Below are 16,034 nucleotides of genomic sequence, written 5' to 3' on the forward strand. Positions count from 1 at the left end.
CCAAGAATTACAGAAAATTTCAAAACGTAAGCCATCTCCCACAACATGAGCTCAGCCATACTATAGACAGCATTTTTCAATTGTTTTCCTTTTGCTGTGCAACCTCTCCATTACAACTGTTTGTGATTAATATATGCTATTAAAAACAGAGGGAGCGTGCAGTATAGCTGATCTTAATGTTATGGAAGAAGCCTTCGTCGTGCACAGTCCAGCAAGCTGCCCTGTGTAAAACCGCTGCACAAATGGAAACGTTCGCTGTGCAAAGAACATTCACTGTGTGTCAACGCATCTTCATTCTTCTCTGGTTTGTCTGCTTGTTAACTGCAGCAAAAGAGCACTGCGTCCTCATGAAGGCAGCCTTTGAAAATCTCCAGCTGAAAATTGATTTTTATCAGGCTATCTTACAAAGCAAGAATGTCTAGCTCTTGGCAGACAAAACAGCTTAAGTTAGAGAGCGGTAGTCACACTGCCCATCGATCACAAGGAGATTGAGAGATATGACTGAAGTCCTATCAGTTGACCCAACCCTGCCTTCTTGTTTTCCTCCCTCTCCTGCCTGTTTACCCATTACACCCCAGCCACTTGCCTAGGAGCTTGTGTCCAAGGCCATTTTTACTTGTTGGCGCCTATACACACACTAAAATATAAAACATTTTGCAGCAACACCCTTGTAGGAGTTTTGCTTAATATAACCAGCTTGCTAAAGACCCCCTGCTCTGTACAATGCACACACATTACCATAATTTTTCCCCTAATACCTATCTAAGATTGAGGAGTTCAGAAAAATTAAGAGGCTTGCTTTGAAGAGGCACAACTTCTCTTCAGAAGTGCGATATCAGTCAAGCATTGCAGATATCACATAGGACGATCTCATTCAGTTTTAAATCTGAAGCTGTTGTGTTAATTTGCGGATGTAACTCTATAAAACACAAATGGAATCAACAGGGAAAAACCCAGGCTTTTCCTGATCTGTTTTGAAGACTTAATTTAAACTGATTGCTTTTTGAACAGTATAAACTGCAAGACATCTAAGGATTCAAATACAGGCATATATTTTTTATTTCTTTGGCTGTGTTAATTTCCCATCTTTCTCATCTAAAGCTCCACAATAAATCCCCTTGGGTCAGTTACAACTACTACTTTACACTGCTGAATTCTGCCAGCAATCTGCATATCATTCCTGCAGATGTTTCTGCTTTCAGGCTTCTTGGAAATTCATTGGACCCATTCATCTGAATAAATGTATACCCTTTGTAGGCTGCAAGTGTACCAGGGAAACTACTGTCCTCTATGTCAAGCAGCCTTCTCACCTTCTTCTTCGGTAAAAGCAAGATGCTACACTTAAGAGAAAAAAGTGGGAAGCAGGGAATCTGACTTTTTTCCCTCTTCTGAGAAATTTCTGAAAAGGGAGTGCTACATGTGCTCATATGTCCTGGGACCAGCCAAAGCAATTTGTGAAGGCCAGAGGCCCCTGCACACAAGCGCACAGAAATCTCATAAAGGGCAGATGGGCTCAAGAGGTCAGGTCCTGCAAACAGTCAGCAAACGTTCACATGCAAGGACCATGCCCTTCAACGTAGATACGAGGTAAGCCATATGCCATCTCTCATTATTAAATTTTACCCATATTGCTAATAAAGCAGAATGTTCCTCTACTCACCTCAGTAACATCCATGACTTTGATGGCTGCCAGCTGACCCGTTTTGACATGCCGACCCTGAAGAAGAGAGAGAACCATCAGCACCAGCATCTCACCCATCCCTTCAGCATACACAGAGCAAAACATTCGGACACGAGCTCCAGCCACTGGGTTTTCCCCAACTGTGCTGGACCCTTCTGATACTTCATATGAAAAAACAACAAACACTCTAGATGGCTAAAAAAAAAAAGTTTCTTTTTAAAATGTTCTTATACAACTCTTAGAATCCATTTCTTTTTCTCCACATTAAAAGGATGATTATCAAGATTAAGCACAGACAGATTACATTCACAGCTTCCCTTCTGTTTACTTTAGCAAAGCTCATAGTCAGTAATGATAGTTTATTAACATGCCAGAATAGTTAAACTCCATGTATTGTATATTTTATTTCTATGCACCAGTGCCTGTTACCTGGGTGACGTATTAATATGTAAATGCAAGCATGCTTGGGGGTTGCAGAAGGACATTTCTCTTTGTTTTGGTCTTCACTAGTAAAAAAAAAAGTGAGGTTTCTTCAAGTGACACATCAGACCTGCAATAGCTCTCTTCGCCTGTCTCACGATAGCTAGACAAAAACAGGACATCGTCTCCCTTCAGCTACGCCACCATAAGGGTATGGTCTCTCACTACAGCTGGAGCTGAATTAATAGATCCCAGCTCCTGCAGCGGGGAGCTCCTACCCTTCCTTCCCCTGCCTCCCTCCAGCCTCCTGTCACACATTTCTCCCAGGAGCACTGAGCTCCTTTTGGCACTCATCGGATCATATGATAAGCTGATTGAGATCACTAAAATGGCAGAAAGTTAACACAGAAAAAGCAAACTGCGGGGTGGGGCGGGGGATTGCAGATCAGGAAATTAAAGTGGTTCGCTTTGCAGTCAGAGCAGAGCCAGAGCTGGCAGGAGGCAGATCGCACGGCTGGGAGGCAGGCAGCACGATGGGTCCCTCCAGCCGTGGTGGGCTGTAACTCGCCTCAGCTGACTTCTGACAAAAACCGTTTTTTCTCCAGTATATTTTTACACGAGGCGGGGCCGTATCAATTAGCTGTTCTGTATTTTTTTTCTAAACAGGCACTGAGAAATGGTCCTAGTATTGGTATTTTCCATCTCTCAACACCCAGCAGTCTGCCCTGAGACTTTCAGTCAAACAGCCTGGTCTCCCAATGCCCTTCCCAAGCATCGTCCCCAAAGGCTCTTCTCTGAATCAGTCAAGCTCCCCAGCAAGAGGTATGCCCACTACACTTCTTCACTTTTATCACAAATAATGATAAAAAACACAGCAAAGCATTTCACTAAAGTCACAGTTCCTTTACCTTTCTCCTCACCAATTTCTAAGTTTCCTAGGCGGAACACAGTTCCTTTACCTTTCTCCTCACCAATTTCTAAGTTTCCTAGGCGGAAACCTATATGTAGCATCCACTATAACTGATGGACATCAATAGTGTATTTTTTTCCTGGACTAACTTCTTAATCTCTTTACAGATTCTTTCAAGACTGGCACCCCAGAACTGAAGCACCCCAAACTACCAGAAATCTTGACCCCTTCACACCTTATGATGCCCTCCATGGAGGTAATGGCCATGCATTGCTGGTGCATAAGAAAGGATGAAATGCTGCAGAATTCACAGCCTCTGCTTTCTTTCACAACTCTTACTGTGCTGCACTGCGCTCTCCCCTTATTAACCAATCCACATGCTTTCTATAAATAAATTACTGTACTCAGGCTTCTGCCGACTCTGTAAACTCTCTTTCTGGCATGCATTTCTTTTTACAGCTTGGTCTCAAGCTGGTTTCGATTTTGAAACAAAGCTAGGGTCATAAGGTGTGCAGTGGCCAAGACCGACCCCACCTTGACGTTACTACTTCTTGAACCAAATCCTTTCAGCAAGCCCAGGAGAGATGCAACTCCAATTTCCCAACCTGGACCTCTGCCTAATGACAAAAGCCTGTGGTCTTCTCCTCAAGACTTACCATCCCACGAAGGGAGGAGGGGAAAATGTTTTACACTGAGGTGGAAAAATGCGTCCTCTCAGCTCTGCCCCTATTTTCCACAGCTCTGCGGAAGGAACTAAAAGGCCCAAGGACATGGGGAAGCACAGTTTGTGGTACAAAAAGAATATGCTAAAGATAAGAGAGGAACAAGGACATCTCAGAAGAAAAAAGCTCACAACACTAAGGAGGACTGAGGAAGAAGAAACTTCTTAAAAAACAGTGAAATACGGTTCACCATTCATTCTGCAGCAAAGTGGGGACACTAAAATGGTGGCAGAACATACTCCAAGCAGAAGAACTGGCACACAGAAGAGTGAAGTAGCAAGACATCCATGGGATGCCACGTATTTTATGGGAAGTTTGCTCTATTTGTCTTTTTAAATCTACAAACTACTGGTGGGCTTGCTATTTCCAGAGAGAAGCCTGAAATTTCCCAGGGCTCAGTTTCACAGCTTTTCTCGAGACGATGTTCCTCCCTGTGAGACTGGCCCACTCAGGATGACTAATGTGCACCAGCCCAACCGACCTTCCCTTGCAGCTTTACAGGATCCTGCTGGTGCCTCCACTAGTCCCTATGAAAACCTGGGCCACGACAGCCACAGCAGAGCACAGCAATTGCTCGTGTTTCGCTTTGCTGTTTCTGCAGCAGGGATGGGAAAAGCTTCTCCATAATCCTCCTAAGGGACTGGAAAGCAAGGGAACTGCAGACTGTGGGAAGTGTGGGCTGCTCAGTATCCCAGGCCAAATTTAAACCCCGGTCATTTCAGAATATTGTTAAAAATTACTCCAAATACCCTTTTCATAATGTATGGAGTGTTCATATTCAAAGCATCTACAACATATATGGGGGGGTTGCATGACATTAATTTATATGAGAGAAGTAAAAGGACATTTTGAAGCCACATTCTTTTCATTAAAAACATTTTTAGAGGGAGGGAAAAAGCAAACATCACAAGCATAACATATAAGCATGAGCAGAGTTTTTGTTTGTTTGTTTATCTGCTTAACAGCTTTGTTCAAGAACAGACTTGTCAAACTATTAGCATGCTGGTACATTTTGCTTGCAACATGAAATGGCTAAGCATTCCTGTTTCGGAAACCGATCTTCAGATTTTCATAGCCAGCTTTTGCTTTGGAAAAATGTCTGCATTAAAAATAATAATAACAAAATCGCAAAGTGGTTGAATGCGACGAAAGAACTGCTGAAGTCGTCGATGGGAGAAACCCTCTGAAATCAGTCTCCTGGGATTAAAATTTATACAAATCCAACTCCCAGGGCACTTCACAAATGTGGTAACCATTAAGGCCCCATCCAGACACTGTCTCAGCAACACCACTGGCTAACACTCTGGCGGGACAGCATTTTTCTTGCAGAATGAGGCCCCTGCTTTAGTGCTCTCTGGAGTCACGTTCCCTCAGGGTGTCCCAGGCTCCCCCATCCCCAGGGCACTGCAGAGGTTCTTGCAGCTTTGTTTCTCTGGGCAAATTGCTGGCAATTACCATCCAAATATCTGAAAAACGCCATGAGATTGCAAAACGCGAGCCACGCTGACTGAAAACAGCAGTTTCTTAAAATATTGCTAGATACCAAATACCAGAGGCTAGGGATCACAGGATAACTGTGCCCTGGCCAGAAAGTTAAGTATGGATATGAAATACACAATGAAGATGACAGCAACCTAGATGCATCTTTTTAAGCATAAGATAACTGTCTCCAGAGCCAACGGACTGAGGAGGCTGCAGAGGTTGCACTGCGTAGTAGCAGCAACAGGTAGTAAAGGCTATGTCATCCCAGGAGCAAGAGTTTGCCCCTTACCAGGTCTCGGGGTGGGGGTCACAACAAAACATCGGCACTATCAGCTTAGCCTGGCTCCCACTCCCATGGAAAAGAGCCCACCAACACGTTCCCTTCATTTAGACCATGTTAAGATTTTATTGACCAAAATTTCCAAACTACTTGTCATTTCTTATGCACTCTCCCCGCCTTTCTTTCCCTCTTTTTCATTAATCTATTCATATTAAAGCACTTGTTTATCCTGCCAAGGAAGCAACATAAGAATATTTTTAAGACTGCTACTGCACCATTCTATTTTTAAATGGCTTGTTGGGATGAGCAAGTCAATGGAGTTGAGCCTGCTAACCCCAAATCTTGTCCTGTTTCTTCTCATGTGGATGACAGAAAGTTCATTTACATATGGAGGGTTTTAAAATGCAGCTCTTCTCATCAACACAGCAACACTGCAGCATTTAACTGGATCTTAAACTGAACCCACTACTTAAGCATATTCCCAGTCATGTCTGATAGCAATATGCTGTTTATTTCTCATCTCAGTGGGCTTTATGCATGTTGAAAAGCAGAGGGGACAAGGGGAATCCTTGGTAGACTGCCAAGATCTGCAGAACATTATAAATTTCAAGCCTACCCACACTCTCCAAGTCAGTTAATACACCTACTTCCTGCCTCTTTCTTCCTCTGCACACATTATTACTGTAAAATTTTTGTTTTGGAAAGGTTCAAAGGCAAGCGGTGTTATGTGCTGTTTTTCATGGTGCTTTTTTTTCCCCTAAGATGCCTTAATGTTATCAAAGAACTACGTAAATTAAATGCAAAAGAAATCCTATCAGCTCATTTACCTCCTACCCTCCCCCCCCCCCCCCCAATTATCCAAGATATGTATTCCAAGTAATGTAATTCTACCAATACAGTTTCCGGCCTGTGTATTAACTTGCCTTTTGTGGGACTGTTCCTGGAAGCTTGCTGCCCAGCTAAATGGCATGGAAGTAGAATATGGGGCAACATCACACATTAAGGAAGGAAGGCAGCATGCATGACTCATGACTTGCAAGCTTGGATTATCCTGTGCACTGTACACAATTAAGTCTTTGGAAAACTTCTCCAACCTCCCAGTATCCTATGCTGACAGTTGTGGAAAGAAGAGCAAGTAAGTTGAAAAAAATCTACTAATTCACATTTCAGTTACTACAATATACATAGAAGCAGCAGGTTAGATTTAAACATGCTATCAAGTGAAAACTCACCATGGTACTACCTCTTAGTAGTGCTGTACAGTGCCCCCATGCCAAAATTAACTTTTCAATTTGCTTCTCATGTAGTTGACTCTAAAATCCTACCAGCCCGAGGCAATAGGCCATGGAGCAATACTCTGCTATTAGGTTGCGCACACCAGTGCAATGAATGATACCTTATTATTCCAATGCATGTTTACCATCAGCTTTTTGTCACTTGCCAACAGAGAAAGTTGCAGACCAACCAACTTTGCATCGCGAATACTTGGACTCTACAAGACATTTCTTCCCACTCCCCGGAAAGACTAGGTCTACCCTGTGAAAAGCAATGGGAGTAATGTTTGTGGAGGAAACAGAACATGCATTTTTGACAAGCAAAAAGACAGAATAGCACAAAGTGAAAGCAACCTCCTCAGTTAAAAACAAAAAATAAAACATAAAACGTTCTTAAGCAAAAAGTCTACCTAGTTGCATTTGTAGCCAAAATAATGCTGTTCCTACTGATACAGCGTTCTGTAAGCTAAATAATCACAGGCTCCAGTGATGGAGATAACTTTGTAAAAAAGGGATAATGTTGATCTGGCATGGAAGCTCCTTCTAGAATAAAAATCAGCAAATAACCTCAGTACAAAAGCCTGGCAAATCACTGCAGAAACGCACAAGAAGAAAAAAAGGCTAACATCAATGTTCTTTCTTCCTGTTAGATGATTTCTAAACCCAAACCAACTAGAAGCTATTAAAGACTCCCACTGTTTAAGTCAAAGACAGGACAGGGTTCTGTGTTTTCCCTCTGTCTAACTCTTGACATCAAATGCCTGGAAAGCAAAACAGAAAACAGCATACTCTCTATCCTGCTTTAGATATCCACAGGCTCACTAGCTGTCTATTGAAGAAATAATAATAACAATTTACTCATGCATAGTACTGCATTCTGTGAAGTATGAAAGATGCACAGTTATCATCAGTCCTGTACTTCCAGGGACAGAGCGAAAAGATGTTACCCGCTAGTAAGGAAAAAGAGAGTTCTATGCACTGATTTTTTACTTCGATTGCTAGTTTTGTGGTAGCTTTCCCACTCCGAAAGATGCTGGATATACATTACCAGAGGCATTTCCTTCTCCCAAACAGCTCATTGCCTAAATAGGAAAAAGGAAAGAAAAGGACAGAAAAAAAAAAAAAACCACAGATGGTGGGAAAACCATGGCAGAAAGCCACAACCTAACTTTCCCAGGATTGCAACAGGTCAACGGCAGGGCTCAGAGTTAGGAGGTGTATCTGCCAACTCCCAGCACCCTGCCCAGCAGTCCACCTTGCCCTACTGATCAGCAGGAGATGTTTTTGTCTGATGGGAGAGGACAGGAAGAGAACTGCAATGGCAGACAGTTCTCTTGCCACTTCACCTGGAAAACAACACCAATCCCCCGTAGGGCCTTTGACAGATTTGCCTAAGGGAGGTCTGACAATTATGCCCATTTCAGTTCACACCCACTGAGACCTTTGACTGGGCAATAGATGAAAAAAAGCTGGCAAAAGAAGGGGAGGGTAAGAGGTCTAGCAGCGATGCAGTTTAAAGCTATGTTTGGCCCTTCGTTACCTGGTCATGCCAATCCCAGTCCGTTCAGCCAACTGGGATCCCCCAAGGCTACACATTTCCTGGCTCAAATGGCACAAAACATTCCCTTATCAAATGGAGCTTACAGATTTCCCTCTTCCTTCTCCCTCCCAAATACCAGACAGGAAAGGTTGACGAACTAGGGTCCACTGGCAACATGAGCAGCAAGGCTGCGACGTGTTTTTCCACAAGGCCTCAACTTCAGGCCATTGAGGAGTTTTTGAAAGATATGCCTTGCTGAGTGCTGCCTCTCCACCAGACACCCCAGCCATCAGCTGGCTGCTGGATCAAGCTTTGCTGCTCTGTAGGTGGCGACCCAGAGCTTCCTGCCCCAGATTTGATGCTTCTTCTACAGGGACACTTGAGCTAACCGGACTGAGTCCGCAGCCTGGAAAATACCCTCTTCAAGAGCCATCCTCAAAGTCATCATCCCATCCTTCCAGCCACCACCAGGCTATGCCCAGATTTAGCGACCTTCACTAAATACACCATCACTCATTTTCTCTTATAATAGAGTCCCTACCCTCAGCCCTCTCCAAGAAGAGAAGGGCTTCTAACCTTATTATTGGTTGTACTTTTTTCTGGTTGTAAACATACCTAGGTAATTTAGTTGGGACACTACTGAAAGACACCAAAAAAACCCCCAAACTAAAACAAAAGAAAAGAATGAAAACAGAGTAGAGGCATACCTCCCATGTGGACATGGTTGGCTCTGAGTACACTTGGCTTCCTCTGGAAACATCAGCTAAAATCTGCTGTGTCCGGCTCTCATTCAAATCAGTTCTTCACCCTACCTTAACGGCTTTACCAGTCACTAAATCCACCCCTCCTAACGCTGATTTGTCTCTTTGGACCCCTGCAATGGTCTCTTTTATGCAGAACAATTTCTTTCTGGCAACTATCAAGCCAGATGGAGAACATCAAGAGAAAAATTTAGACGAAAATGATAAAACGTGTACTTGTAGATACAAAATGACATGGACTACAGATACAGATTACGTCTCATTTTACACCTCAGCAGCCACTTTCATCACCAAACACCCTCCGTTGGATCTCAGCCACCGACTGAAGGAGGGGCAGGCCTGGTTTGGTGGCGTGGCCACAGGAAGCCCCCGCAGCAGGGCCGGCGTTCATCAGGTTGAGGGGGAGCACCACGGGTCGCCAGAGCGAGCCCTGCGCTCGCCAGGTGCCACCCCACCGTCACGACCACCCAGTGCCACTTCAGAGAGACGTTGTCACGCACCACACGCTGCTTCTACCTCAGACCAAGCGCAGCCCACACTGACCTGCCAGGGTCCCCACACAGGTGGACGGGGGCTTCGAAACAATGCGGGCGCCTCCTGAGCCGAGAGACGGCAGATAAAGAGCAGTCTCCCCATCGCTTCTCCAGAGTAACATCAAAATAAGCTTGGATGAAAAGAGCCCGGGGCCGCTTCTCTTTGTTTGTTTGCTTTTTAAATGAATTCATATCGACATTTAACTCATCACCCTTGGACGTGCAAATCTGAGCTTTCTGACCGAACGGAGCAATTTACATCGTGTGACCAAGGCCCTCTGCAAACCCAGGCAAGCCTGGGCCCATTTCACTCCGCTCACTGCCAAGAAGCCGCTGAGAAACCACCTCAGTGCTGGGCATGTGCCTTCTGAAAGAGGAGGAGAGATGCCCCTGACAAATTTAAGAATTTAAGCATTGGGTACACAGAAGTGCCACAAAAGACATACTTTTCTTCGGGGGGGGGGGGGGGAATCAATACCATAGTTAGTCCCTGCCCCTCCATGCACCAACACTGTTGTAAACAGCCTGCACTCTCTTGGGGGACACTGTCAGAGGTCATACGCCATGACCTGAATTCGGTCTACTGCCGAAAACAGCAGCTCCGAGAAATGGGCGACGGCCCACCAGGCAGCAGCCGGCAGGCACGGACAGCATGCGTTTGGCTACGCTGCTTCGGGGGCCTGGCTGCCCGAGGCACCATCCTGAAATGTTCACCAGCCTCCCAGAGAACACCAGGAGGGGTATTAAATAGAAATCAACTTTTTGTTGAATTTCAAGCACACTTAATGGATGGGGGAATTATTTTGGAAGGTACAAAAACTCATTGTAAATGCAAAAGACATGGTGGGAGGGGAAAGGAAAAGGGAGAACGATTGGCTCCACTGCTTTTATTTCCCTTTTTAATACGTTTTGGGGTTTGCTGTTGTTGATTCAGCCCGCTGGACAAGGAGGAGCCCAACACACACACTGCCACGTTCATCTGTCCCCACCGAGAACATCCCGCCTTTTGTCTAGCTGCACCACAAGATGCTAACAAACACGCTGTGTGGGGAGGATCTGAAGCTATCATTGGACAGCTTAGTATTAATGAGGGGCAAGGGGAAGGAGAACTGCTTTCATTTATACCATCCCAGCGGAACAATACAGCCGAGCAGAGCAGGGAAGTCAGGCTGCATAACGAGTTTTATTTCAACATGGTTAAAATGAAAGATTTCACATCTGCAACCTTTAAAAAAATTCCAGAACATTAGCAGTAAAGAAAAGTTAATGAACTCTTAAATATACACTTTTATATATATATAAAAAAATAAAATTAAATTCCAATCCAACTGCCAATACTCCTCCAGTGCTACAACACACAACAAAGAAGGGCTGGAACTGTGTGGTTTAGGGCTTTTCGCTTTTCTTACTGAGGGCAGACACTGGTTGGCATCTCCTTCCTTTAGTTATTACAAACATCATCAGTGCCACTTCCAGTTAGTCATATCTCCTTGCCATTATGGACTAGGGAGCCATAATTTACTAGGCAGCAACTGCTGAAATTAAAATGCATCTTCTAGGGCACCGGATATGCTGAGGGAGTAATACAAGAGGAGGCATTCTTAAAAAGAACGGGGACTGGGTTTTATATTGTGACCCCGTATGTAAATCAAGAAATATTTTACCAACGTGTTTGCGAGATGCAAAACACACATTTAGCCTAAAGTTATATGTATTTTAATTAAACGAGAACTCGCACCAAAAGACTCTTTCCAGCATTTTTATCTTCTGATACCCTGCCAAGTACATCTGTGATTCTAAAGCAAAAAAAACCCCACCTTGTCCTTGAGAAACTGGCACGTGGCCAGTGAGTGATCTGTAAACAGCTTTGTGTCCACACAAACTATTTTCAAATACTCAGGCAGTATTTTCAGACCTCAAACTATTTCTGCTTCGTCAGCACAGGAGCCTGACTCAGAATCCAAGCCTGTACTAACAACCCTTTCTGTATCAGACTTGCCAACAACAAAACCTCAACCTCAGAGGTCGCAGGGCCCTTTATTTATTTATTTGGCAAAAGAAGGACCAAAATGAACACAATTTCCTCTCAGTTGCTACCTGGGTACTATTTAAGTTGCATTCCCAAAGCCTGTGGCCAACGTGTTTATTATGTGAAAGGGCGACACGACAGAAAAGCCATTATGCAACATACACGGCTCACAGGTTAATCCACGGAAAAGAACAGCATTCATTAAGGAAATGGAGCCTGCACGTTCTCCGATTATTACTTTTTACCGAGTACTCAAGAACACACCAAGTGCCTCACAAAAACTAGTCAAAACACGTTCACTGCTCTTAAATAACACACTACAGGCCTTCACAGACCAAGTTGTGGCAAACAAAAAGGCAAAGAAATTCCTCGGGAGGACTTGTAAAGCAAGCCCACGGTGCTGCTGCCATTGCAGCCAGTCCCCACCTGCCCTGCTGTGCGCTCAGGGTACAAATATAATGCAGATTAAGCAAAAGTTATTTCGGTGCAAAAGCATTTGTGAGATTTCTTTCTACAGGAAGAGACAGCAGATCAATACCTAGCTCCGAGTCCTGTGTCACCAGCAGGATTTTGGGTTTTTTGATGATGGGTCAGTCTACATGACACCAAGCCTGCTGGCGACAGACGGGGTACACCTGTCTCAAAGGGGGAAAAGGATCTTTGCACAGGAGTTAGCAGGGCTCATTGAAAGAGCTTTAAACGAGATTTGAAGGGGGAAAGGGATAAAACCAGGCTCGCTAGAGATAAGCCTGGAGGCAGCACGCCAATGTTTGAGGGACAGCGTGCCAGCGAGGTCCTTCGGTCTGCCATCTCTAGGGTCTGGTCTCTCTAGGGGATGAAGATCCACGTGGCAGCAAAGACGCAAGGGTTATTGATGCATTAGAAACCACGGAAGAGCCTGAGAATGGTCACGTAGGAATTAGGGCTTCTCCTCCCAAAAAGGTGGCGCGATTAATAGCCCAACTGAAGTCCATCTACACCAATGCACACAGCATGGGCAACAAACAGGAGGAGCTGGAAGCCATTGTGCAGCTGGAAAACTATGATATAGTTGCCATCATGGAAACATGGTGGGATGACTCGCGCAACTGGAGTGCTGCAATGGACGGCTATAAACTCTTCAGAAGGGACAGGCAAGGAAGGAGAGGTGGTGGGGTAGCCCTGTATGTTAGGGAGTGTTTTGACTGTCTAGAGCTTAATGATGACAATAGGCTTGAGTGTTTAGGGGTGAGAATCAGGGGGAAGGCCAGCAAGGCAGATATCATGGTAGGAGTCTGTTATAGACCACCCAACCAGGATGAAGAGGCCCATGAAATATTCTATAAGCAGTCGGGAGAAGTCTCATGATCGCTAGCCCTTGTTCTCATTGGGGACTTCAACTTACCAGATGTCTGCTGGAAATACAATACAGCAGAGAGGAAACAGTCCCGCAGGTTCCTGGAGTGTGTGGAAGATAACTTCCTGACACAGTTGGTGAGGGAGCCAACTAGGGAAGGCGCCCCGCTGGACCTGTTGTTTGCGAGCAGGGAAGGACATGTGGGTGATGTGATGGTTGGAGACCGTCTTGGGCACAGCGATCATGAAACGATTGAGTTTTCAATTCTCAAAGAAGTAAGGAGAGGGATTAGCAGAACTGCTACCTTGGACTTCCGGAGGGCAGACTTTGGCCTCTTTAGGAGATTGGTTGACTGAGTCCTTTGGGAGGCAGTCCTGAAGGGCAAAGGAGTCCAGGAAGGCTGGACATTCTTCAAGAAAGAAATCTTAAAGGCACAGGAGCAGGCCATCCCTATGTGCCGAAAGATGAACCGGCAGGGAAGACGACCGTCCTTGCTGAACAGAGAGCTTTGGCTGAAACTCAGGGAAACAAAAGAGAGTTTATGACCTTTGGCAGAAGGGACAGGCAACTCAGGAGGACTACAAGGATGTCATAAGGTTATGCAGGGAGAAAATGAGAAGGGCCAAAGCCCAATTAGAAGTTAATTTGGCCAGTGCTGTAAAAGACAATGAAAAAATGTTTCTATAAATACATTAGCAACCAAAGGAGGGCTAAGGAGAATCTCCATCCTTTACTGGATGCGGGGGAAACACAGTGACAAAGGATGAGGAAAAGGCTGAGGTACTTAATGCCTTCTTTGCCTCAGTCGTTAACAGTAAGACCAATTGTTCTCCAGGTACCCAGCCCCCTGAGCTGGAAGACAGGGAAGGGGAGCAGAATGAAGCCCCCATAATCCAAGGGGAAATGGTTAGCAACCTGCTACACCACTTAGACACACACAAGTCTATGGGGCTGGATGGGATCCACCCAAGGGTACTGAGAGAGCCGGCAGAAGTGCTCACCAAGCCACTTTCAATCATTTATCAGCAGTCCTGGCTAACTAGGGAGATCCCAGCTAACCAGGGAGGTTAGCAAATGTGACGCCCATCTACAAGAAGGACCAGAAGGAGGATCCGGGGAACTACAGGCCTGTCAGTCTGAGCTCGGTGCTGGGGAAGGTTATGGAGCAGATCATCCTGAGTGCCATCACACGGCATGTACAGGACAACCAGGTGATCAGGCCCAGTCAGCATGGGTTTATGAAAGGCAGGTCCTGCTTGACTAACCTGATCTCCTTCTCTGACAAGGGGACCCGCTTAGTGGATGAAGGAAAGGCTGTCGATGTTGTGTACCTGGACTTTAGTAAAGCCTTTGACACCCTTTCCCACAGTATTCTCATGGAGAAACTGGGTGCTCATGGCTTGCATGGGTGTACTCTTCGCTGGGTAAAAAAACTGGCTGGATGGCCAGGCCCAAAGAGTTGTGGTGAATGGAGTTAAATCCAGTTGGCGGCCGGTCACAAGTGGTGTTCCCCAGGGCTCAGTATTGGGGCCAGTTCTGTTTAATATCTTTATCAACAATCTGGATGAGGGGATCGAGTGCACCCTCAGTAAGTTTGCAGATGACACCAAGCTGGGCCGGAGCGTTGATCTGCTTGAGGGTAGGAAGGCTCTACAGAGGGATCTGGACAGGCTGGATCGATGGGCCAAGGCCAACTCTATGAGATTCAACAAGGCTAAGGGCTGGGTCCTGCACCTGGGTCACAACAACCCCATGCAACGCTACAGGCTTGGGGAAGAGTGGCTGGAAAGCTGCCCAGCAGAAAAGGACCTGGGGGTATTCGTCGACAGCCGGCTGAGTATGAGCCAGCAGAGTGCCCAGGTGGCCAAGAAGGTGACCAACAGCATCCTGGCTTGTATCTGATATAGTGCGGCCAGCAGGACTAGGGAAGTGATCGTCCCCCTGTACTCAGCACTGGTGAGGCTGCACCTTGAATACTGTGTTCAGTTTGGGGCCCCTCACTACAAGAAAGACACTGAGGTGCTGGAGTGTGTCCAAAGAAGGGCAACGAAGCTGGTGAAGGGTCTGGAGAACAAGTTGTATGAGGAGCGGCTGAGGGAACTGGCGTTGTTTAGCCTGGAGAAAAGGAGGCTCAGGGGAGACCTTATTGCTCTCTACAGCTACCTGAAAGGACATTGTAGCGAGGTGGGTGTCCATCTCTTTTCCCAAGTAACAAGTGATAGGATGAGAGGAAATGGCCTCAAGTTGCGCCAGGGGAGGTTTAGATTGGATATTAGGAAAAATTTCTTCACTGAAAGAGTTGGCAAGCATTGGAACAGGCTGCCCAGGGAACTGGTTGAGTCACCATCCGTGGAGGTATTTAAAAGATGTGTAGATGTGGCGCTTAGGGACATGGTTTTGTGGTGGACATGGCAGTGTTAGGTTAACGGTTGGATTCTATGATCTTAAAGGTCTTTTCCAACCTAAACGATTCTATGATTCTATGATTTTAGTCCCCAACACACACACCTTCTGTAACTGTAGGTAGGATATACACTGCAGACTTGTGGGGTTTTTTTAGTATTTCTAATAACAATTGCACTTGGGGGGGAAAAAAAACCCCTCTTTTCTCATGACACTACACAAAAGTATTACTCAGCTCACGATCCAACACCATCTACTCCTGCAGACCACAAGTCACTCCTCTGGAGCACAACTGTCATTAGATGTAATGTAAAAATTGTTAGTCGGAAAGGCCAAGCTTTTGGTTGTAAATCATTCAGCAAACTGGAACAAACAGGACAACTTAGTATTGCCCCAGACTGCAAAAGAGGAGCGAGGACCAAAGTTCAGCTGCGGAGGATGACTAATACATTTTGTAACCGCTTATAGCCGGGCAGCTTATCCCAGCATCACCATCCATGAAACCTCTCTAACACTGCACCACTTCCCAGGCGGCGAAGGGGAAGGAAGAAAGGGGTGGCGGGCGCCTCAACCCCAAACAACCCCCCAGCACGGGCAGCAAGGCCATCCCTCTGGCCCTGCAAGCGTCCTGGCAGCCACGCTCACATGGAGGAGAGAGGCAGC

The 16,034-nt window shown here is 45.7% G+C and overlaps 1 protein-coding gene across 32 annotated transcripts in view; it reads right to left on the reverse strand.

Annotated features, from left to right (window-relative positions):
* Positions 1-16,034, reverse strand: part of MAP4K4 (mitogen-activated protein kinase kinase kinase kinase 4) — a 170,312-nt gene that overhangs the window by 86,272 nt on the left and 68,006 nt on the right. For all 32 annotated transcript variants that reach the window (XM_050915569.1, XM_050915559.1, XM_050915586.1 and 29 more), the window contains exon 3: positions 1,661-1,717. In XM_050915569.1, the coding sequence (XP_050771526.1) occupies positions 1,661-1,717 (57 nt within the window). The remainder of the gene's footprint in view (positions 1-1,660; positions 1,718-16,034) is intronic.

The sequence above is a fragment of the Gymnogyps californianus genome, chromosome 1 (assembly GCF_018139145.2).
Source record: "Gymnogyps californianus isolate 813 chromosome 1, ASM1813914v2, whole genome shotgun sequence".
Classification (NCBI taxonomy): Eukaryota; Metazoa; Chordata; class Aves; order Accipitriformes; family Cathartidae; genus Gymnogyps; species Gymnogyps californianus.